Source organism: Aspergillus fischeri, genomic scaffold, assembly GCF_000149645.3.
Source record: "Aspergillus fischeri NRRL 181 1099437636266 genomic scaffold, whole genome shotgun sequence".
NCBI lineage: Eukaryota > Fungi > Ascomycota > Eurotiomycetes > Eurotiales > Aspergillaceae > Aspergillus > Aspergillus fischeri.
In genome coordinates, this window is record NW_001509760.1 from 1125702 (window position 1) to 1147806 (window position 22105).

The 22105-nt window shown below is 48.8% G+C and overlaps 5 protein-coding genes across 5 annotated transcripts; 3 read left to right on the top strand and 2 right to left on the bottom strand.

Moving 5' to 3' along the window:
* Positions 1-10266: 10266 nt before the first annotated feature.
* On the top strand, positions 10267-11936 carry NFIA_051030 (putative Snf1 kinase complex beta-subunit Gal83; the record flags this gene model as incomplete). The annotated part of the gene is made up of 3 exons (XM_001257654.1): positions 10267-11021; positions 11230-11830; positions 11889-11936. The coding sequence occupies 3 exons, from the start codon at positions 10267-10269 to the stop codon at positions 11934-11936; spliced, it is 1404 nt and encodes a 467-aa protein (XP_001257655.1).
* A 701-nt stretch (positions 11937-12637) lies between these two features.
* kae1 (O-sialoglycoprotein endopeptidase) lies at positions 12638-13795 on the bottom strand (the record flags this gene model as incomplete). The annotated part of the gene is made up of 2 exons (XM_001257655.1): positions 12638-13344; positions 13444-13795. The coding sequence occupies 2 exons, from the start codon at positions 13793-13795 to the stop codon at positions 12638-12640; spliced, it is 1059 nt and encodes a 352-aa protein (XP_001257656.1).
* Positions 13796-14290: 495 nt separating this feature from the next.
* Positions 14291-16015, top strand: NFIA_051050 (ribosomal lysine N-methyltransferase; the record flags this gene model as incomplete). The annotated part of the gene is made up of 4 exons (XM_001257656.1): positions 14291-14441; positions 14552-15150; positions 15220-15447; positions 15515-16015. The coding sequence occupies 4 exons, from the start codon at positions 14291-14293 to the stop codon at positions 16013-16015; spliced, it is 1479 nt and encodes a 492-aa protein (XP_001257657.1).
* Positions 16016-16477: 462 nt separating this feature from the next.
* NFIA_051060 (enhancer of polycomb-like protein 1) lies at positions 16478-18458 on the bottom strand (the record flags this gene model as incomplete). The annotated part of the gene is made up of 2 exons (XM_001257657.1): positions 16478-18160; positions 18300-18458. 2 exons carry the CDS (start codon positions 18456-18458, stop codon positions 16478-16480), a joined length of 1842 nt encoding a protein of 613 aa, XP_001257658.1.
* A 550-nt stretch (positions 18459-19008) lies between these two features.
* On the top strand, positions 19009-19783 carry cnaB (calcineurin regulatory subunit B; the record flags this gene model as incomplete). The annotated part of the gene is made up of 4 exons (XM_001257658.1): positions 19009-19117; positions 19182-19234; positions 19288-19361; positions 19438-19783. 4 exons carry the CDS (start codon positions 19009-19011, stop codon positions 19781-19783), a joined length of 582 nt encoding a protein of 193 aa, XP_001257659.1.
* Between the last annotated feature and the right edge of the window lie 2322 nt (positions 19784-22105).

Genomic DNA, 22105 nt, shown 5'->3' on the forward strand with positions numbered 1-22105 from the left:
GCCATAGTCGACTCCGCAGACCGTACTAGGAATATGATGTGATTTTACTGCTGGAGACTTGAGGCAATTTCTGGTTCTGGCTGAACGTCGAAGAGGGTCTGGAGAAATGGATGACCAGCCTACCAATGCTAATTAGACTTGATCTGTTCTGGTGGACCACGCCTAAAGTACGGAGTAGATCGACTCGAATATGGAAACACTAGTTTAGTAGCTACCTATTGTTTCTTGCTCCCCGATAATCGTAATCGCTCGACCCCTTCGTGCAGAATTCTGCCGTCTCCTGGACCCGGAAGATATTCGTGGTTGTCCAGATCCGGAACCCGGTCAACTACATACCTTGGTCGTGGCGATCTGAGGCTGTCATCCTCGCCGTTATTGTGCTGCATCGTACTCCATTCCCGTTCGATACATTAATATTGGCCGTCCTATCCAGCTTCACTCACCGTTGCAAGAAGTCGATAAAGACTCATAGTATTGACCACACGAAATGTGTCCGCGACCTGGCGGCCCGGTTACCGGGGAAGAGAGAGGACTGTGCGCCAATCGACCAGCCCTGCGTCGCTTGGACTCGAAAAGGATTGTCATTTCCATTCGTATTGTTTTTTATAATGGGTAGGGTGCTCGGTAGGTCAGAAAAGTAGTGTTGCCATACAAGGAATACAGGATGAGGGGAATTCCTCTTTCGCCATCCTGCAGCCTGTGACTTTTCTACTTGCCCGACGGACAGTGCCAATCACGGCCTCTGTGGCTGCTCCATACCGGTCGGAGGTTGCAGTAGGATTCCGTTAATTTGAAAGAGGAGAGAATAACTTTGCTGATCAGGGTGCGAAAGAACCGAATCCTGCAGCGAAGAAAAGGAGTAAGTGAGTACTGTTAATTTAAAAAGAGTGATAAGATGTGAAGTACTCCGTATGCATTGTAGATACTTTGTGCTACAGTCCCACAGTGCGGTCACCTAAAGTAAACGACAAGATTCATCCCATGGCTGATCTAGGTTTAAAGTTGAATTGGACTAAAAGTCTTCGGTAACTTCGTGGGGACTTAGTTTTTTTTTTTCAGGGGTTCGCCCCTTGAGCTTATTGAACTCATTAAAAAAAAACCTTCACGGGAGATCCCCAGCAGATCCAAGTCGTGTTCTCACAAATGGTGCCTTGTTGATCAGAATTACCGTACTCGTCTGTGACATTCAATGGGACAATCCTTCGGCACTAGCAGGGTTCTTCGCTCAGTAAGACGGACCACAGGCAATAGGCGTAGGTCTTGACAAGAAAGGAAAACCATATTGATGATTATTTCTAGAATTTTAGTTGTTATGAATGGAGTGCCAGAATCATTGGCTCCTAGATATCCATTAGGCATCCAATACCCATAGACCTGGCGCCAATTTCCGATGACTTGGGTGAACAGTAGACGGTCAGTAATGGCGCGTGCTTGTCGAAACTCAATTCGGTTAGGACTTTCGCCTCCCTCGAAGATCGAATTCTACTCCAGAGTGATAATTGGACCATCAACGGGTGAGGATCACGGACAAGCCATCGGTTTTCACCGTTCAGTTTGGGCTCAGAAGAACTATGCAGATAGATAGATCATGCATTTGTCAATTCGACATCGAGCCAGACGCCAATCTTCAAGGGAATTGATCGTCGGCCTGGACTGTCCGGGGGCCGTGACAGTTGACACTTGAAGATGCAAAGCGTTGAGTGGGGAGCAGCTCATCCCCACCCATCTTTTATCACAAAACTACTACAAAAAGTCTCAGTTTTTCACATTTGCAGCAATATCCTGCTTGAGAGACGATCTCCGGAAAATATGACTACACATCAGTAAACAATACACAGTAACAGAATTAAGGTCTACCCCACAGTTTCAACGGCTTTGATTATCTCCTCCTGTACCAACAATTAGGCGACTTGGGCTGCACCACATGTAGGAAGATACGGAAACACTGGCAAGCAGACAGAATACATCATATTCATATCGCATTCGCATGCAGCTAAAAAGCTGGGGAAGGCTGTTGACAACTGAAGGGCTGAAAGGAAAAAGGCTAAACTGATTCTTGGTAATCTAGTGTGCGTCTAAAGGCCAGAAAGATGCAGCAAAACTTGAGGTCTTCCAAACAGGAAAGCTCCCTCTCATCTCGCAAACTAATTGTTATTCACCAATCAGAATCGCCCGCAATACAAATGGATCATCTCCAGTATACAGATTTGCAATTTGGGGTCTTTGTACTCTGCAGTGCACTTAATGGAGTACAGTACAGCATGGGCATCAGAGTACTCTCTTGTGACCCGTCCTAGCCAATGGCCTAAATTGGCTAGCCGAACTTCATATCAAGCCAGAGGGAGTGGTCTGATTTCGCCCTTCGTATCTGCATGAACGAAGAGAGGATCTCTGTCCCTTTCCTTTTTTCTTTCTTCGCAGTTCTTGGAGCCCTGCGTTCAGTAAAGCGTCTCTGCCGATGTTGATCTCCTATGAAAACATTTTCGTCGAATCTCTATCTTGGCAAGATCCTTTGTTTGGTATTGAAGCAGTGTCCCAACTTATTAGTCCGAATCCGAGTTCACTGCCAGTCTGCACAGCCGTGGCGCCATGGCTGGGGAACCGTAGACGTGCGCTAGTGCAGGAAGAGGACAACGGTTGAACAGCCTGGATTATCAGGATTGAGAGTCCATGACGACTCACAGTGACATCCTCTTCTCGGACACAGATTACTTCCGTAATGGTCGGGAAACGGTCGGTTGGGATTCGGCGAACGCGGATATGATTGGATATAGTTTGTCTGAGGATGATGGTCCTACGTACTGGGGGAGCACGACAGTGTGGCGTTGTTCTGACATATCGCTAGTACTATGCGCGACTATGTGGCTCACTCCAGCAGTCCAGCACTACTAGCAGAAATGCCGCACCCACACAGCCAGGTTGACCAAGTCAGCCAGATGGAAGCAGGCGATCATCCCAGCCAAGGCAGCCAGAACAGGCGGCACTCCGTACTAGAGCGGACACGAGTTCATCACCACCAGACTAGGAAGTACCGACTAGTACTAGCCGGTACCTACTGTATAGCCAATTATCATAATTTCAGAATCCAGGCACACACCATAGTCGCACCAAATCGCCGCGAAAATGCGTGAGGGAACGAGTAGACAGAAGACTAAGAGGGCAAGGCCTCGTGAGGTAGATGATTCCTTATTCCAATCTACTCCGTAACTGCTAGCGTGTCCATGAGGTGGTCAAACGATGTGCAGGGATGTCATCCTGCATATGGTAGACGCCGCGTAGGGTGCTCTACAGAGTACTCCATAGATATGTGGATGTCCCGTCATTCGCCGGAACTGTTCTCTTGGATCAGGACATCCATCTCTTTCACGAAGCGTAAGGGGTCAATCGGCTACCTACAAAATAGCCTGCTAGGTACCGTAGACTTGACCACTAATCAATAACCACTATCTAGATAACTATCTAGGTGAATCTAGCATGCTATTATCATGTGTATATCATTATACTGCACTCTCATCGATTCTCTCGTGCCCATGTATTCAATGCCAAGCTTGCGCCTGCATCATCGGCTGTTCCAACCAGGCAGCCTGCTCGATGTCTTAAAAGGCAATGCATCGCTGCAGTCATCTACCCGTAGTTCGGCCTAACTACAAGCACGGGTGTAAGAAGGATGCGAATTTACAAGCGATAACAGTGCTTCTCCATAGTGATTTGCAACTCAATGCAAATCTGCAAACTCGTGTGCGGAGTTTCGTTCATGTGAAATGCTCGACTCAGAATAACTGAATCTTGATTCCCCAGAATCCATCTAAACTCACTGGCATCCCTTGGGCTTCATGGTTGATTCGCCCCTTGTGGCTTGCGGACTGCACCAACTGAGAAAGACTGAGGCCTGATAATTGGCCAATTTTCAGCAAACAGTGAAAGCACGCAAACCCACATCCAGTACTCCGGACCCATGCAATGGGCCATATTAGGGATGCTCATCCGAGTTACGTACACATACCTACGAATCTCTGGGCGGCGCGCGGCCAGTGGCCACCAGTGTCGGGACCAGGTCTCACTTCTTTGCACTTTGGACATGGCATGTAGCTGAGAGTACGCAACAAGATAGGACACCCAAAAAAGAGCAACATTGCAGAATGACCGGCTCATGATTCCCTGGCCAATGAGATAGATGGCATATCTATTCGACCCGTTGCTGTCTGTTGATGCTGGTCTTGGTTCGAGATCAGCTAGGTGCGTTAGTGCAAATACCTCATTGCGTGCCCTAGAAAATGGCCAGCCATCACATATTCGCAGTCTTTCATTTGATTGGAGCCCAGCGAACGTTTTAGCGTGGTTTCTGGCTTACCAGTCAGCTAATTCTCTCCAATGGCGATGGTTGCTCAGACTCCCTGCCCAGGCGTTCCACCATCCCATGGCAGTCCCGAATTACGGGCCTCCAATCCAAGCGTTAGCCTATCTTAGCATTTTCCCCACTGACGGCAATAGTCCAAATCCCATGTATTCCGTAGTCCGTAAGCCGTACTGTCCGTATCCTAGTCTAGCGCTTGCTGCATCTATTATTTACAATCTTTTGTCAGCTATCTAGTTACCTGAAGGTGTCTAACATTATTAAGCTGAAGTAGTTTCAGATTCATCTGAGTACTACGGAGTACAGAGCAGCTAATGCAGAAAATGTAAAGTCAGCATTGACATGCTACTTTTTTACCAACCGTAGCCACCTGACGATGAGGGATGCCTTGTATCGCTGCCGTCTACCGAGAGTAAACCTCATGACCAATATGTGATAACGGTATTCGTACATGTTTTAATCCACTCAAGAGCCATGGCCAGGTCGATCACCGAGAGCATCCTGTGTACTCCATGTTTGGTGGGTACTACTGCTGTTTTACCTGTGCACAAATTGCATTCAACAGTGAAATGACATGAATGGTCAGGTTGGTGAAAGCAACTAAATTGCCATTGGAGCCGCCGGCATACTTGGAGCTGTCGCATCTTGTCACTCGAGACGATCATGATAACTTCAACTAAACTAGCCTACGCTCCGGAGTATCTAGATATCTCCTGATTTTCAAACCATAATTGCTCCATGAAGATCTGTTGTACGCAGAAGATCGACCAAACATGTATATTTAATTGGATAGTCTGGCATTCTTGTGTTTCATCGACATCTTACTATCTTCTACGATATATTCACCTCGTATGTGCCTTTTCTTAGTCCTCTGCGATTGTCCAAGCTGTGCCGCTGCCACCTGACCATAACTAGCTAATCCTCAGCCTCCTCAGCGGTCAGCCCTTAGGATCAATTGTTGCTTGGCTTTCTGAAGGCACGGACAAAGTCTCGCTGTCGTCTGTAGCTACTCCATGTATGCTAGACTGACAGACTGCTGATGTACTCCATCGCGAACCATGCGCCGTTTATCTAGACAATCGCCCTGCTAGAATGCTCGACACCAATCAGCGTGTTCTTAAGCGAATCCCGAGAGTTGAGATAATCAGCCCGATCGCATGGCAGTTGGAATTTTTGAAACAAAATCTTCTAGATTGTTCCCCCCATAAGTCATGTTCGAGTCCACTACTCCGTACTAACTGACCCCTTGCATGGGCATGGTCTGCGGTGGCATGCCTCCTTTTCTTTTCTCTGCCTTTTTATTCGCTGGTTGCTATCCCCCACCCGGCCTACTTATTTGGCACTTTGGCCTCGGATTTCGAAACCATGTTGATCACTGTGGCCCACGTCTCTGACTATGATAATAGTGCATATTATGGTGGTATTATTAGTACAGGGTAAGACAGATCGGAGAATGACGCTATTTACAACCATCTGCCACAAAACAGGGATCTAGTTTCAGATGGCGGATTAGAATTGGCCAAAAAGACCTGGAGAAAATTATACTCGAAAAAAATAAATTAAAAAACGTGGCTTTGGCGTCTGCGCGTGTCTCATCCTCCACTTTACTGCTTGAGGAAACTTCTTCGACATGGGGCACCAAGATACGGAGGACTAGTTTAGCCTACTCGCATTCAAGCAATAATGTCTCTGTCCGACGAGGTCAGTGCTGTAGTCGTACCATCATTTCACGTCATTCCAGCACTAATACGCTCAGCCTCCTATGGCTTCAGAATCCTGTCGGTCCGGATTTTGCCTCTTGATCCTTCAAAGCCTCGATTTCTGCTAGCTGGGGTATTCTCGGTGTAATTCTTGATGATGATCCATCAAGGAGGGCGGGAATTTGGAAGTCTGGAGGGCCCTGGGGGAAAGCTATTCCCGTTCTTGGTTAGTTTACGGGGACTCTTTTGTGCCCATTTGGTGCCTTATGCAAATTGACCATGCCTATCACTAACTAGTACTAGTCCTCTAGTTAGTCAGGAGGCTTAAGAGCTGGACAGCTTAGGCCTGTAGGGTCCAAGATTCTACGTTCTACACAGCAATTCTGACTACGCAGTACCGCGTGAGAAGAAAAGTGTACAATAAGGAGTAATTGCTGCAGTCCTTATCATAGGTCCGGTACTACGCGATTGAATAGGCAATTATTTCCGACAGGAATGGGTCATTGTACTGAAGACATTTGCCCATACTCAACTCCTTGAATGCAGATCTACATTGCTCCTGTGGGATGATGAAATTGCAGCGCGGCTAGAGTGGGGGCCTCCTTCATCAATCATATCTGAGCATGGAGGACTGCGCCTGTAATTGTTGCTATTACTTGCTGTGTGTTAGTGTTATCTACAGGCAATCTACTTGTTGCCTTCTATTGTCTCCTAGGAGAGCAGCGGCATACTCCTAGCCCATCCTCTTAATATCATGTCTATCCAAGTGAACACAGTACTTCCATCCAGGTCAGGCAGGGAGAAGTAGTGCAAGCTTTGAAAATTACAGATAATCAAGTTTTTCATCGGAAATAGACTTTTGCTAATACCTCCCAGATGTAATCATGTAAACTCACTATTGCTGGGCCCTGATCCTCAGCCGGCCTAAATAAGCCTCTGCACTAATTGCAATGACCAAAGTTTGTTATCCAGATTTTGGGCATGAAGAAATGCAAGGGTTTCGAAACTTTCCAGCTGTCAACAATGTCGTACAATCTGTCAAGAACATTCTTGCCTCCGATGGCTCAACATCTACCTTCTTATTTCTCAAAGGGTCTCAAGATTGTGTGCATACTTTACTTCCCTCCCTGCTTAAACAACGCAAGGTGCAATTGATAGACTAGTCAAGGCGTGCTATCATTCTGCGACTCTATGGATCTACTTCCTCGCTTTTTAACTTTCATCCACCACTAACTTCGATTCATTACCAAAGTCCGGGGTAGATTGAATTTCTCCGCCGAGTCTGTGCGGCTGTCCGAGTACTCCAGCGGTTTTTGAGTTTCTTACTATTGTTTCTGACATGTTAACTCCTCGTCTAGCCTGCTGTCATATCTTGTCAGGGTGGATCGAGGATGGATATCATTATGGTGTTTGTTGGAGTGCGTCTACATTCCTGTTGATAGTTTTACCTGATATGTCGGCATTAGTATTGTCTTGACTGTCGTTTAATAGAAATTCGCAATGCAACTCTTTGACTAAACCAAGATTATTGCTTCTCATACTGGGTTCAGTATTGTTAGGATTGCTTGTTTATAACAAACCCCTACTCAGTATTTGCCTCGTTGTCTCTGTCAACATATGCTGTTATGCTAACATTTCTCCTTCAGACAGGCCACTGTTATGTCAAAGCGTCAGATGGAGTTCCCCGCAGCGATTTGAGTCGAATTACCCTGTCAACGCGATTCCATTCAATTGACAACCTTCTCCGTGGTGTAACCCTTGACACTAGGTGCAGCCCTGGACAAGAGTCACAACACTCTACCTGTCGTCTCGAAAAGCAGGCCAAGGGACCGCTGTCGTCATCGAGGCTCTCTCGTCCACAGTTCGAAAAGGAATAACATCACCTCGATACGTCTCTGATATACGCAGGCGTATTAGTTGCTGTGATCCAGAACTCCCGGTACCGTGGCCACACAAGGAGGACAAGCGCGATAAGAGAGTCGAGATCTCTGAATATCGACGGCTTGGTTTTTTGCCCTTTCCAATCGTGCTCAGGACTCTTGCGCGATAACTCAAAAGCAACGGGGTCAGCAGAGCTCTCTCCGTCGCTAACTACCATATCTTGGATTCTACAAGGAAACTCTCCGCGGACCGATCGCCCCCCATGCGGTAGTCCGTCTGCTTTGCGAGGCTCATATAACTGTGTTGCCATTAAAAGACATTTGGGGTAGTTGATATGGTCACAATTGTGAATGGCAGGCCTGTCCCAGCGTATTCAACTTCAAATAGCCCTGGGACAGGCACACCTCCGATGTAGCATCCAAACAAACCATGACGCAAGCCGTTGCCCTGTACGGGCATGTGTAAGTTATTTTCCTTGAGCATTAACCGTCTAACTGAAACAGTGAAGTGGACTAGCGGTTTCTCCATCAGCTACGGCCGGAGTCGTGGTGGCTCACTAAATTGTATGCTCTCACTTGGACAGGTGAGGATTCGTGTTACGTCCTGGACCGTAAATTGTCCTACTCGGATTGTCAAGTCTGATTTTGGGAACTTATCTCAGGTTCGTTGCAGCTATTATCGTGTTGGGTGAGAATGGGCCTTCTGCGTACTAACATTGACCACTCGAGTCGTTGCTCTTGTTGCTTTTGTGCTAGTTAGCGGGATTCGTTTGTACTGGCAGTTAGCTTTTTATATGCTGGCTAATGTACATACGATCCGTAGACCTGGACATATACCCTCTGATGGCCCCTGCTCGCAGTCAACCAGGATACCTCCCAGAATCGCTCAGTTGACAGGCTCCAAAATGGAAATTGGGATCGACGCCAGCAAAAGAATACTTCCCTACCGCATTGAGTTTTGTTTTGGCATTTCCTCATCTTCAATCATAATCTTTTCATGAGTGTCTATGGGCTAACACAGCGAGTTTCCATATGCCTTGGCGGAACATTCAGCCTGCTAAGTAGAATCATGGCTGAATTCCTCCTCTTCTAAAATCGAGGAAGAGAGTAACCCTCCCTTATCACTGCGAGGTTTGACATCTCTCGTGTCAGGCCATTCCACAAGAATGTCCCTATATGAGCTTGGTTTCCCCGCAAATGGAAGCTTCCGGACTACGTCGGCGGACCGACGTGACCGAGTCCTTGAATTTTCACGACTCGCTGGATTCTCAGAGAATCCAAATGACTCGTTAAGTGTCTCGATGACAAATGCACTGGTCAAATGCACTACAGTACCAAGAATCAGCCCGATAATTAGAGCGGTCGCGAAGAATAGCAGCACGGCCTGCGACACATGTCAGTCTCTCATCACTCTAATACACAAAAGTATGGCGGCCGTGCGGTATATCGATTCAAGAGGTCCGTAAAGGAAATTTTCGACACGTCCATACCTCAAATTTAGCAAGGATCCTGAGAGGGAGGAGGGCAAGGTTTAAGACACCAAGTCCCAGTTTCCACAGTGGAGTGACCAAAAGGTCTAGTAGTCCATACACACAATATGCCAAAAATGTCAAGGGGTATATGATAGAGTAAAGCAAAGTTGCAACTGCCGAAGCCCATGCCATTGAAATACAACACTTGAACTACCGTCGCATTCCTTTAATATATGACGGACAACGGAGGTGCAATAGTAGGCCGACTAATCCTTAATGAGGGGATGGACGTTTATCAACTGCGATGTCCCAATCCCAACCTGACCACGAAAGACGAAGGTAAAGGTTCCTGAAGTTCTGCTACTGCCAGGAATGGAGTATGATGTCGGTAGATAAAGATCCAGTGGAGCCTCTCAGGCCTCTGCGTTGGCGCTAAACCGGCTCCATTTTAGTTTAGCAATTTGGCCTGTTACCTATCCTAAAGCGGCCTCGGCACCTTACCATAACAAAACGACCCCAGAGCTGGAGAATCGAACCCTATACCCTAAATGGACGCTTTTGGCAAGTCCCGGAACAACGTCGACATCATCAAATGCTGTGAGATACCAATGATCCATTGACAGAGTGAATCGTAGTACGATTCGATTGCCTACGTGTCTATCTGAAACACTTACTGTGAATCACATTCGCATTCAACTCATTTATTTTGCATCATTGCTCATCTACTTTGCGCTTGGCCCTCGGTAGCCCCTGGAGGCTGGCGCGCTGATGCTGGCATCCTAACATACGGTAGTCACTTCTTGTCCCTCCCCTCATTTATTCCCCGTGCACACCGGTTGTCTCAGACACATTCGCCCCAGATGGGCAACAATCCTTCAAAGGGCCCTTCCGGAGATGCTCCGCCAAGTTCGGCCTCATCGAATTTATCGGCCCCCGCAGGCGATAAGAAGGTGAATCGCCGGCCGTCAACCAACGCGATATCCGGAGCAGCAAAGGCAACTGCGGCCGACCCCTCGGCGTCTATTGAGACAGCAACAGGACATTCGGCCACAGCACATCAGACTCCAGTTCAGCAGCGCCTTCAATCGCGCAATATTACAGACTCTTCTAAGGGTAATTCCGAGCGACAGGACCGACATGATGCAAAGAAAGCAGAGCCTCACTACAGGGATATCCCCTCACCGGATCCTTCGAATCCTGTGCAAGTACCAGTTTCTCGGTCTGCTGCCAGAAATGATGCGACTGTAGCACCATCTGGCCCACCTCTCAACACATATTATAGTGCATCCACCCACCTTCAACGTCCGCCTCGGATGCCCCTACCCATCGGCGATGCGACGGCTACTCCAGGTTCACCGATCATCGGACCAGAGGACTCACATATCGGCTTTGTCTCGGGTGACCGTCCATTGGGCGAACAAGCAAGTCAAGACAATGCAGGCATCACCAACACTGCCGTTGACGATGAGGAGACGCTTGACGAGCTCGAACCATATACCCCAAGCGGTGTAGGCAGGGCTGTACCAACATTTATCGAATGGAATGGCCCCGGAGAAAAAGTATACGTTACTGGAACCTTTGTGAATTGGGAAAAGAAATATCGTCTACACAGAAAGTATGTAACCCTCCACACTTACTGCTGCGTCTCAATCTGTCCTCTTTGTGCATGGGCTTGCGAAACCATAATGAGGGCCAAACGACACCTTTCATTGTTTTCGTCTTCGACCACTCTCTTCTTTTCCGCCCTCCAGTCCAGCATGCAACTTCTCGCTGTCTGGTCCAACAGGATGATGCCAGAGTGCTAATCGATGATTTGTGAACAGTGAAAGTAATCCAGGGGTCATGTCCACAACGTTAAATCTCCGTCCTGGTACACACCATCTGAAGTTTATTGTGGATGGGGAAATGCGGGCTTCAGATAATCTGCCGACTGCAGTCGATTTTACGAATCATCTCGTCAACTACATTGAGGTCAGCGCGGACGATGTCAACCGATCGCGCAGGGGGAGTGATAGAACGAACAAAAGTGCAGTTCCTTCAGGCGTTCATCCTCCCCAGGTTATTCCCAATCTTATTGGGGACGACCGCAATGGAGCCGATGTCGAAGATCAGTCGGACAAGGAAGAACCAGAGGAGATTCCCTTGGGAGACTTCCGGACTATTATCCCCCAATTTCTTGTCGATCTTGACAAGGATGAAGACAGTCCAGAATACCAGCAAGCCGCTAATGTGATTGGTGATACTCCTACGCCCCCAAGTCTTCCACTTTTCTTGGGTAAATCGATCCTGAACGGCACGACGCCGATGAAAGATGACAGCAGTGTTCTCAACTATCCTAATCATACAGTACTCAATCATCTCGCAACGAGTAGCATCAAAAATGGCGTTCTGGCGACCAGTGTGACTACCAGATACAAACGAAAGGTAAGATCTCCGCCAAATTCCACCACATTTGTTAGAGTATAGACTCAAACTTGCGCAGTATGTCACAACGATACTGTACAAGCCGACCAGCCACATCACGGGCTAGTAACCGCTAGGAAAAGGCGCTTGCTGCGCAGTCTCATACCATGCGTGAGCCAATCCCAGGGACACCGCGGGCGTTTGCGCACGAAATGGTTGGGTCAGGGGCCGCAGTCTCTCCGTGCCAGTGACCCTTCGCTACGCCACTTGCCTCCCCCAGATTCCTTCACAGGATCTGTTTCGACGATAAAGACACTTCGTCGACTTGTTCATGGTCGTAAATTCCTCCGATAGATGCATATATGCAAGAGCCGTATCAGTTCACGAGCAGCCTCACGGCGCATGGCTACAGTCAATTCACTCACATATGATGAACAATTTCATTTATGACCGCGCTGTTTACATTTCATTTCTTGGTTATTACAACATGAACGTCGATATCCAACATCATCAATTGCCGCTGCTTCTTCCAACATTTTTGTACCTTATCTGTTCCCCATGGGCTGGTGCACGCTTGCGTTGCGGTCATCGTCAGGTTATCAGGCGATCTTCCCATTCCCGTATTTATCGACTAGATTTCCCAAGCGATGTACAATTTTTATTTCTTAGCATCGAGCAACTGCAGGCCTTTTCCATACGTTCCATACGAGATAGAAGTATCAAACTCTCCTATACCCAGAGGTCCCTAATGGCGCTCCCAGTAATACAGGCGAATGATTATGTCCGTAGACCGGGCCGTATGTGTCATCATCATGATTGGTGCTCATATTAATCTCTCCATTTTACAAACACGTCGTCTGTTCGGAACCGCTGCGTACAAGTCGACTCCTTCAACGGAGTGCGGAAACCTGTCTTGTACGCGAGCAAACCTGCCTGCGCGATCATAATTCCATTGTCAATACAGAATCTCTCATCCGTCGCATGGACACTACCACCGCGATCGCGAGCCATGATTCCCATCATCTCCTGTAATCGTTCATTGCACCCGACGCCGCCGACTATGAGGACTTCCTTTGAGCCCACATGCGCCATGGCGCGCTCGGTAATCTCAACGAGCATGGAAAACACAGTCTCCTGGAGCGAGAAGCACAGGTCTGCGCGTGTGGGTTTGGAGTCATCTCCTGCACCCTCTTCTTCTTTCTCTTCGCCGTTCAAGCCGTAGGATGCAGCCAATCCGTCAATGGCGGCGAGGATTCCCGAAAAGGAGCAGTCCATGCCCTTCACTGTGTACGGCAAATCGACCAGCTTTTTGCCCTTCTTCGCTAGTTGCTCGATGTTGTACCCTGGTGCGGGATCATTGGAGATGTGCAATGTCCGGGCGAATCTGTCCAGGCAGTTGCCCACGGCGATATCGAGGGTTTCGCCGAAGATCCGGTACCTTTGCGAACTGTAGGCAATCACCTGTGTGTTACCTCCTGAGACGTATAGAACGACAGGGTTGGTAGAGCCAGTGATTAGTCTGCCCATTTCAATATCTAAGCGAGTTGTTAGCTCTATAGTAGGAATGTCGGGAGGCCGTCAAATGTTCAGGTCTCAAGCATGAGACAGCGGACAGCGTCTATGGTCACACATACGTCCAACGCAATGGTTCACACCGACTAATTCTTTGCCCCATAATAAACTCAGCGTCCGGGCAGCCACAGCGACGCTCTGAAGCGGAGCACCCATGCCAGGGCCCTTGGTAAAGCAGATGCAGTCCACATCACGCACCGAGATACGAGCTTCTCTGAGCGCTCTCTTTACAAGCTTCACTACCCAAGAGCGGTGGTGCCGCGCAGTATCTTTGGGAAGAAACCCCTCACCTGGAGGGGAGACATAGGTGTGACGAATATTAGCAAGGACCCGCGGGGTGCTGCCATCCTCGGGATGGAGCATAATGCCCACCCCAAGTTTGTTGGCGGAGCCTTCGAGTCCGATGGCAATCATGACTGGAAAGACTTATTATCGAACAATCCTAAGATTCAAATTTCAAGAGATAATAATCACATCCATTAGAAGTCGGCTCATTCGTTACGGGGAGCTCGCCTGCAGAGGGGTAATATCGGCTTTCATTCGCTATTCTTTTTCCTTTTTTTTCCCCTTTTAATCAGCGGCGTTATCTATTGGCGGACGGGCGGCTTGACACGGTGGTAGCGTTTATCCGACGACGGGGGTATACAATAAAGGTAAGCTAAATGCTACTCAACTACCAGCTCACTAGGCACTGAGAACCCACTCCATGCATTTCCCCTCCCACAACGGTGGATTGCTTTTGGATATCCCTCCATTGCCTTGGAGACTTACTGAGAACTCCTTCCTCTCTCTATCCCTCGATACCTCCCCTCTATCTTGTCGAAATCGTCTGTGTGTATCTCATCTTGAGGGGGTCCGTTCATACTACTCCACCCACACAGGTCACAAACATTCTTCATCGGTAAAAGAATGTCTTCCACAGCCCACTTTCCTGATTCCGACAGCTTCCAGCGTCAGTCAGATGAGTTTATCACATGGCTAGCTGGAAAGCCGGGTGTGAGAATCAATTCGAAAATCAATATCGCTGATCTACGATCAAAATCTGCTGGGAGAGGTGTAGGTATGTGGCCACCCATCCGAAGGTTTTAGATTCATCGTTTTTCTTCCCGTCCAGAAAGAAGCACCACCTTCAAAGTACCACTATCTGATCGCTTATCTTCACATTATCAGTGGCTCGGTCCGATATCTTCGACGGCGAAGAGCTTTTCTCCATCCCCCGCGGACTCGTTCTGTCTGCTCAGAATTCGAAGTTGAAGGATTTGCTCTCGCAGGATTTGGAGGAATTAGGCCCATGGCTGTCTCTGATTCTGGTGATGATGTACGAATATCTCTTAGGAGAGCAATCTGCTTGGGCGCCGTACTTCAAAGTTCTTCCCAAGAGCTTTGACACCCTGATGTTCTGGTCCCCTTCTGAACTTCAGGAGCTGCAAGGCAGTGCAATCGTTAGCAAGATAGGGAAAGAGGGTGCTGAAGACTCGATCATGCAGATGATTGCACCGGTTGTGAGGGCCAATCCTTCTCTCTTTCCGTCAGTTGAGGGCCTGGCCTCCTGGGATGGTGAAGCAGGTTCCCACGCCCTTCTGGGCTTAGCTCATATCATGGGGTCCCTTATTATGGCTTATGCATTTGATATTGAAAAGGCCGAGGATGAAGATGATGAGGATAATGACGAAGAAGAGGGTTATGTGACCGATGATGAGCAGGACCAGTCTTCTAAAGGCATGGTACCACTGGCAGACATACTCAACGCGGATGCGGATCGAAATAATGTGCGTGCCCTTTCCAGCACATTTCCTCCATGTGTTCCATATCAGTGCTCATTGTTACAATTCCTGCAGGCACGCCTCTTTCAAGAGGAGGATTCTTTGGTCATGAAAGCCATCAAGCCTATTCACGCTGGAGAGGAGATTTTCAACGACTATGGAGAATTACCCCGTGCCGACCTTCTAAGGCGCTATGGCTATGTAACCGACAACTACGCTCATTACGATGTGGTCGAATTGTCGCTTGACCAAATCTGCCGGTCTGCCGGTCTTCAAAATGCGGACATTGAAAGTCATCCTCCGGTACCTACCACCTCCATTTTCCGGATCCCAACATTTTCCGCGGCTCGATAATTGACTTGTGCCCTAGCTCGCCTTGCTGGAAGATTTGGAACTCCTCGATGACGGATATGTCATTCCCAGACCCTCGCCCGGAGACTCGCTTACAGACATCCTTCCGGATGAGCTTCTCGTGTTGCTCAAGACGCTCACACTCTCCCCAGAGCAATTAGAACATCAAAAATCGAAGAGCAAACCCCCCAAGCTGTCGTTTGGCCACGCTGAAGTTGCCATTCTGCTAAAGACCATCCAGCTCGTGGGCAGCCAATACCCCACAAGTGTTGCCCAGGATGAGGAGATTCTTTCGCGGCTCATTCAGTCTGAAGCATCTCAGCCCCTGAACCGATTCGACCGACGGCAGAAGATGGCTATTCAGGTTCGCCTGGGTGAGAAATATATCTTGCAAAGTCTGGCCAACATGCTTGAGGAGTTTATCGCGAACTCCGCTCAGTCCAACGGAGGGTCTGGTCTCAAACGAGGCGCCAACGGGGACAGTGGAGATTCAAGGAGAACGAAAGCTCCCAGGAATTGACATATGCGGAACACGTGCCGCTACGTCTTACGTTTGATGGAAGGGATCATTCATCTCTTCTTTTGTTATTTTCTTCGTTGCTGACATCAAGCTCCGCTATCCGTACACGAGTCTATCGGCTGATAGGTTTTGAAAGAAGTCAAGAGGAAAGAGAACAGGCTATGTACACTAACATTCGCATAATTTCAGGGTCATATCATGATAACAGGGGTTACCCACAACTATCGTCCCTTGGACGAAATAGTTGGTTCGGAGTCAAGGTTAAAAAGGTGGCGGCTCGTGAGGTCAAGGTATCGGAGGGGCGGTAAAAGTACAAGTACAGAGGAGTATCGAGGTGAAAAGACGAAGCAGCGAGGAACAAGGAATCGATGAACGCCCGCCAAATGCAAGATATGAGTGGGGGAAAATTAAAAGAAGAAGACACGACGACGAAGAGAGAAGAAATAAAGCCCAGCTCATATCTCACGACGTGGAGGCGACGGCACCAGGCCCGGGGTTCGATCCCATTGTCTGCCCCATGTTCGGGGGCCCGTTATTGGTTGTGGTTTGTTCGGCCTGCAACCGTTTCTGCGCTTGAGCCTGTGCTTGCGCTTGAGCTGCTTGAGCCTGCGCATGGGCTTGGGCGGCAGCAGCAGCTTGATCTCGTGCTTTAGCGGCCATTATGGCACGATGTTGCATGATCTGGACATCGTACGGATCACATTCGAATTCTGACTCATCGTCCGAATCCTCCCGATCATACTTGAATCGATCAGCCTTAAGCGGATCCATCTCGATTCTACACCGCGACACCATGTTTCGACGATCAATCATCAACCGACCGCCGCGCCCAATGCGCCTCCTGAACGACGGTATTCTGCAGGTGTCCTCGTTCATCTCCCATGTGCGAGGGACTAGCTTATCTCGGAAGGAGAGGGAATTGGCTGTATCTAAGGCAGAGTCCATATTGTCGGACGAATCTGAAGAAGGAGGAGTTGGCAACTGGGTGGTGATTGCCGGGCGGAATGCGGCCTGGAAGGTTTTCTCCGGAGGAGGTGAGAGAGGCGCTCTTGTGAAATCCACATAGCCCTCGTTCCACTTGATATGCTTCGCGATGTTCTGCTTGATATCTCGCAGAATCTCGTTTTCTTTCTCCGCCTGGACGTCTTCCAGCAGTTGCAGGTCGTCCGCAGCCTGAGTACCGGGCTTCTGTGGCATCCGGATCTGAGGAGCGGTCGGCCGTTGTGCAGCTGGCGTCTCCGCAGGCTTCTTCTTTGGCTGCTCCGGCAAATTAGCAAACGCATGAGGAAGGCGTGCTGGTATTGACCTTACCTTCTGGTTGATGAGATCCTCGTCATCGTCTTTGATGTTGAGTTTCCTCTTCATCTCCTTCACCTCGGAACGCTGCAGGAAGATCTGCCGCTCCATCGAGAGCATCTCCTTTCTTGCCAACTCCCGCTGGCGCACCAGTGCAACCAGCTGTCGAGCATCTTCCAGCTCCTTTCTGAGTCTGCGCAGTTTATCGGCACTTTGGGCATCTCTGCCGCGGGTCTTCCGAATCTGACGGACTTCACGCCTACGAAAGCAGACATACGGGTCTGTATCATCGGTATCTTGACCAGTTTCGAACTGCTCAGGGTCAGTCGTGTCAAATGGGTAGCCATGCGACCGAGGTCTGCTCACCTTGAGACTCGGTAGGAGTGGGCGGTTCCCAGTGGCAATCCTTCGCAACTTCCAGTGCTCATATATGTCCTTTGCAAAACGCTTGACGCTCTCCTCTACAGTTGCATCCATCGAGTCTTGCATCTCTGCGAGGCTCAGGACAGGAGGGCTATCTACAGCTGCAAATGGTTGCTTTGTCTGTGCCGTCTCCTCGAAGAAGTACATCACCTCCTCGAACTGATCCTCTGTGATCCGGTTCGACGGCTCCCGCTTCTCGTTCATGATCTTGAAGAAGACATCGTCCTCTTCGGTCATGTTATACGGGCATCCGCAACAGTCCTCGACAGTCGAGGAAAAGCGGATGTATGTCGCCGGCTGCGAGAAGATGGGGGGATAGAGCTCGTCATATCGAAGATTACTGAGGACGGTCTCTGGTGTGGGAATGTGAGCTTCGTTTATTTTTCCTTGGGCAGTCGCGCTAATAGCAGCTTGAAGATGGAATTCCTATTGAAAACAGGGTTAGCGAACGCTGTTTGGAGCCCAATATATCGGCTGACAAAATTTTCACTATGAGGTGAGGTTGTGATATGATCACGTGATACATGCAGGGATGGCTAAAAATTAGTCGGGGAAAAACACTGACCGACTCCTCAGCCTTCTCGACACCAGTTTCCACCTGTTGTAGGGCATTCTGAACCTCATCGTCGATGATATCGATATCATGTTCCCGAACAATGGGGATTGAGGCCTTCGAGGTGAGCTTTTTTGGGCGCGTCCTCCCCATACCCCCGTATCTAGTCATACGAACTTTGGGGCGCAAATGCGGCAACGACCATGGGATAGTGGTCCCAAAATTAGTATGTATCGATAGGCCTGATCATGCGAAAGCGCGTAGACGTATTTTTTTGATGAAAATCGATGAATGGTGGAAGATATTGACGACTGAAATCTCGTAGTATCGGCACTGGCGGTTGAGTTGACGTTGTAATGTCACCCAGACGTGGCCTGTCTTAGGCCGGCGCACGGCCTCAGGGGTTCGCTTGCCTTTCCGTTTCCGGCTAGTGCGGGGCTGGCCGATATCAAATTGATGAACGGGTGATGCCCTTGGCATGTTATGAGCTACGTGAATCCTGGAGCCGCACCAGTGGGTAGCTGAATAGCCTTTCCTACTCGCCATCACTCGTCAAAGTTATCCGCCACTGGCTGTCTTTCTGTTGATTATCACAACCAGGTTAATAAGCACTTTCCACTAGCCTCTACTGCACATTCATAGTTTATTTCATTCATAATTTCCCCACGCTTTTTATCTTCGCTTTTGCATACCCTTCAACCACACACGACCAATAACCAACATGGAGCAACCCAGTGAACCAAATAATGCCGCTATGTATGATGCACGCAGGCGTAGAGCATCTGTTGGGACATCACAATTATTAGACAACATTGTCTCGGCTTCAAACTGTCAGTCTTGACCAGTGGCTTTTCTTCTTTGCCTTTGAGAGCGCGATCTAATCATCAGCAACAGTCGACAGAGATGAGGTGGACAGGCTCCGCAAGCGATTCATGAAACTTGACAAGGTCCGATCAATACGTGAAGAATTACGGGAATAATATGGCTTAAGCTGTCGCAGGATAGCTCCGGCACCATCGATCGTGACGAGTTCCTTTCCCTCCCACAAGTGTCCTCCAACCCGCTCGCAACGAGGTACGTGACACAAGCGATAGATGGTGGCACCGTGGAGGAACACAAAGACGTCGGCGATATGCTTACCGATACACAGAATGATCGCGATCTTCGATGAAGACGGCGGCGGCGATGTCGACTTCCAAGAGTTCGTGTCGGGGCTGTCGGCTTTCAGCTCCAAGGGCAACAAAGAGGAGAAGCTCCGGTTCGCGTTCAAGGTCTACGACATTGACCGGGACGGCTACATCTCCAACGGCGAGCTGTTCATCGTGCTGAAGATGATGGTGGGCAATAACCTGAAGGACGTGCAGCTGCAGCAGATCGTGGATAAGACGATCATGGAGGCGGATAAGGACCGCGACGGCAAGATCAGCTTCGAGGAGTTCACGGAGATGGTGGAGAATACCGATGTCAGCTTGAGCATGACACTGAGTATGTTCTAACGGGTTGTTTGAGGAAAGGACAGGAGAGGACTGACCGACTGTGTTTGAGCAGGCCAAATCTAAGCGTTGCACATGAGTATATTCGAGTCTTGCTACCTGGCGTTGTTGTTTTTGTCTATTGCTTGCCGCGTCGAACGCTTGCCGGTCCTTTCTGCCCCTTTGGCTCTGACATGAATTTCACGATCATCGATGATCAATGACCTCTGTAGTTTACATCCTGGCATCCTTGAAGGAACCACAGACACGACGACATGCACATATACAGTCCATGACTATCCAATATACATATATTCCTCACGCGTGTGGCTTTGTCGATTGCGAGTATATATAGGCGGTGCATACCAGCAAACCACGAATGCCTTTGTTACAGTGGAAATAAACAACAAGGAAATAAGACATTTTTGATCTCACATTTATCCTTCGTGGATGGAGGTGTTGTCAACAAAGCTACCTTATTTCTGGCAGGTCTCTTCTATCCAAGCAAATTACCCAACAAGGACCCCAAGAATGTCAACACATTTAGGATATATATAGCCTACAACTACGCGTTATGTAGAATGTAACACCACCACACAACAAGCGGAATTTTTGGTATATACATATCCACAGGGGTTAGCTACACATATCACTGGGAATATAAATATATCCAATGTTAGTCTATACCTGCCAGTGATTTAACCATATTCCTGTTCAAGAAGGTCAAAAATAAAATATAGTGCGTGCATCTAGCTATGGGATTTGCAGCCAATCCGTCCATCCATCCATCCATGGGATTATCATGTCCCGATCTAGTCTACAGAGTATCCATCGAGTTTCTATATATCCAGATCAGGTAGCCCCTGGTAACGTGGATACGGTTAGTGTTGGGGCCTAGCCTAGCGTCCCGCGGAACCGGGAGCAACTCCCGACCCTTGGTGATGGGACGCGAGCTATAGAATAGTACCCCGAAGTCGGAATGTGATGAATCGAGTGTATTGATATCACCATGTCGTGTTTTCATTTAGAGAAACGGAAGCCTCTTCGGACCTTTCCTTCCTTCCGAGTGCATTTCTAGGTTTCAAGAAGGCTTGAGTTTGAGTTCGATGGATTTTCCGAAAATTGAGATAGAGGTAGACTCTTGGTAGCATGATCAGAGTCATGGATTGTGAGAGCAATTGCACGTCTCCTAAGGTCTAAGAGATTGCATTGCTTAGATGAAATTGCTGCCTGGTGCGGATTCGTGTAGATAATGATCGAGACGACGTCTTCATGGACATGTCGGTCATGTTTTGGTTATATCTTGGTCATGGTCATACGCCCCCACATCTTTCCTCCAGCGGAGCTGGGCCAGGCCAGTGGTCACTCTGACATTGTTAGACAAAGTGAGGCTACTTGGCAATCCTGAAAGAGGAAGAAGAAGCGCCGCGATTGGTCTATCAGGTGCAGGTCGGGGATCGTGGACGATCGGAGTCCGGTGATGACCGCGACCAAGGAGTCGGATCCCTCATTGTGCTCTCTCACAAATCATAATGGTGGTGATAGCCTTGCGGGTTCCGAACCCGGAAACCGGGACGTGCTAGTCTTGCACTGGCGTCACACGGCGCTACAGGCAGTTATATTGGATTTGGATGTGTGGCCGAGCGTTACCCGGTCACGCCCCTACTGCTTTGTTCCGTTGAAGTGGTCAGAGTAGGCCGCGCAGAAAAAAGTTCCAAGAATTTCTATCGCTAGAAAGCAGTGATATATCTTGAATACGCTTAGAAAGACCTGCCCACTGGTTGCACCGGAAATGCGAATGAAAGAGTCACACGTGAGGGATATATATATATACAAAATCGGATGTTGCCTGAGGAGGCATCAATGATACTACATGAGACGATAGAGGGTAATATGCGGTTTCACTCTCATGTCTCAGGAACAAGAGCGCCAGAGATTAGAATGGTGATGAAAGACCTCTCATGGCAGATGCTTACCCAGGAGAGCTTATAGTAGCCTTGATGGGGAAGCCCTTCAGGTCTTCATGCCCCGCGGACAATGGAGCCGGGGAATGAAATGGCCTAACTCTCCGCCCTACTCGTAAAGAAAGAGAGACATGCAGTCATGGACACATGATTCAAGAAAAGCGCTCCGTAGTGCGGGCTAAGAAGTGAGGACTGGACCATACGGTGGTACTCCATAGTCCGACACGGTGGTATGAACCGTAGACAGTGGGCGCTTGGACTCGTGGGATTCGTCCTTGAGAACTAAATTAGTTCCTGCGTTAGGCCGGACGCGAGCACAATCACGGAAGTACGAAATATGACTGCGCCATATGGGAAAGTGAGCTCGAACTCGACGGAGACC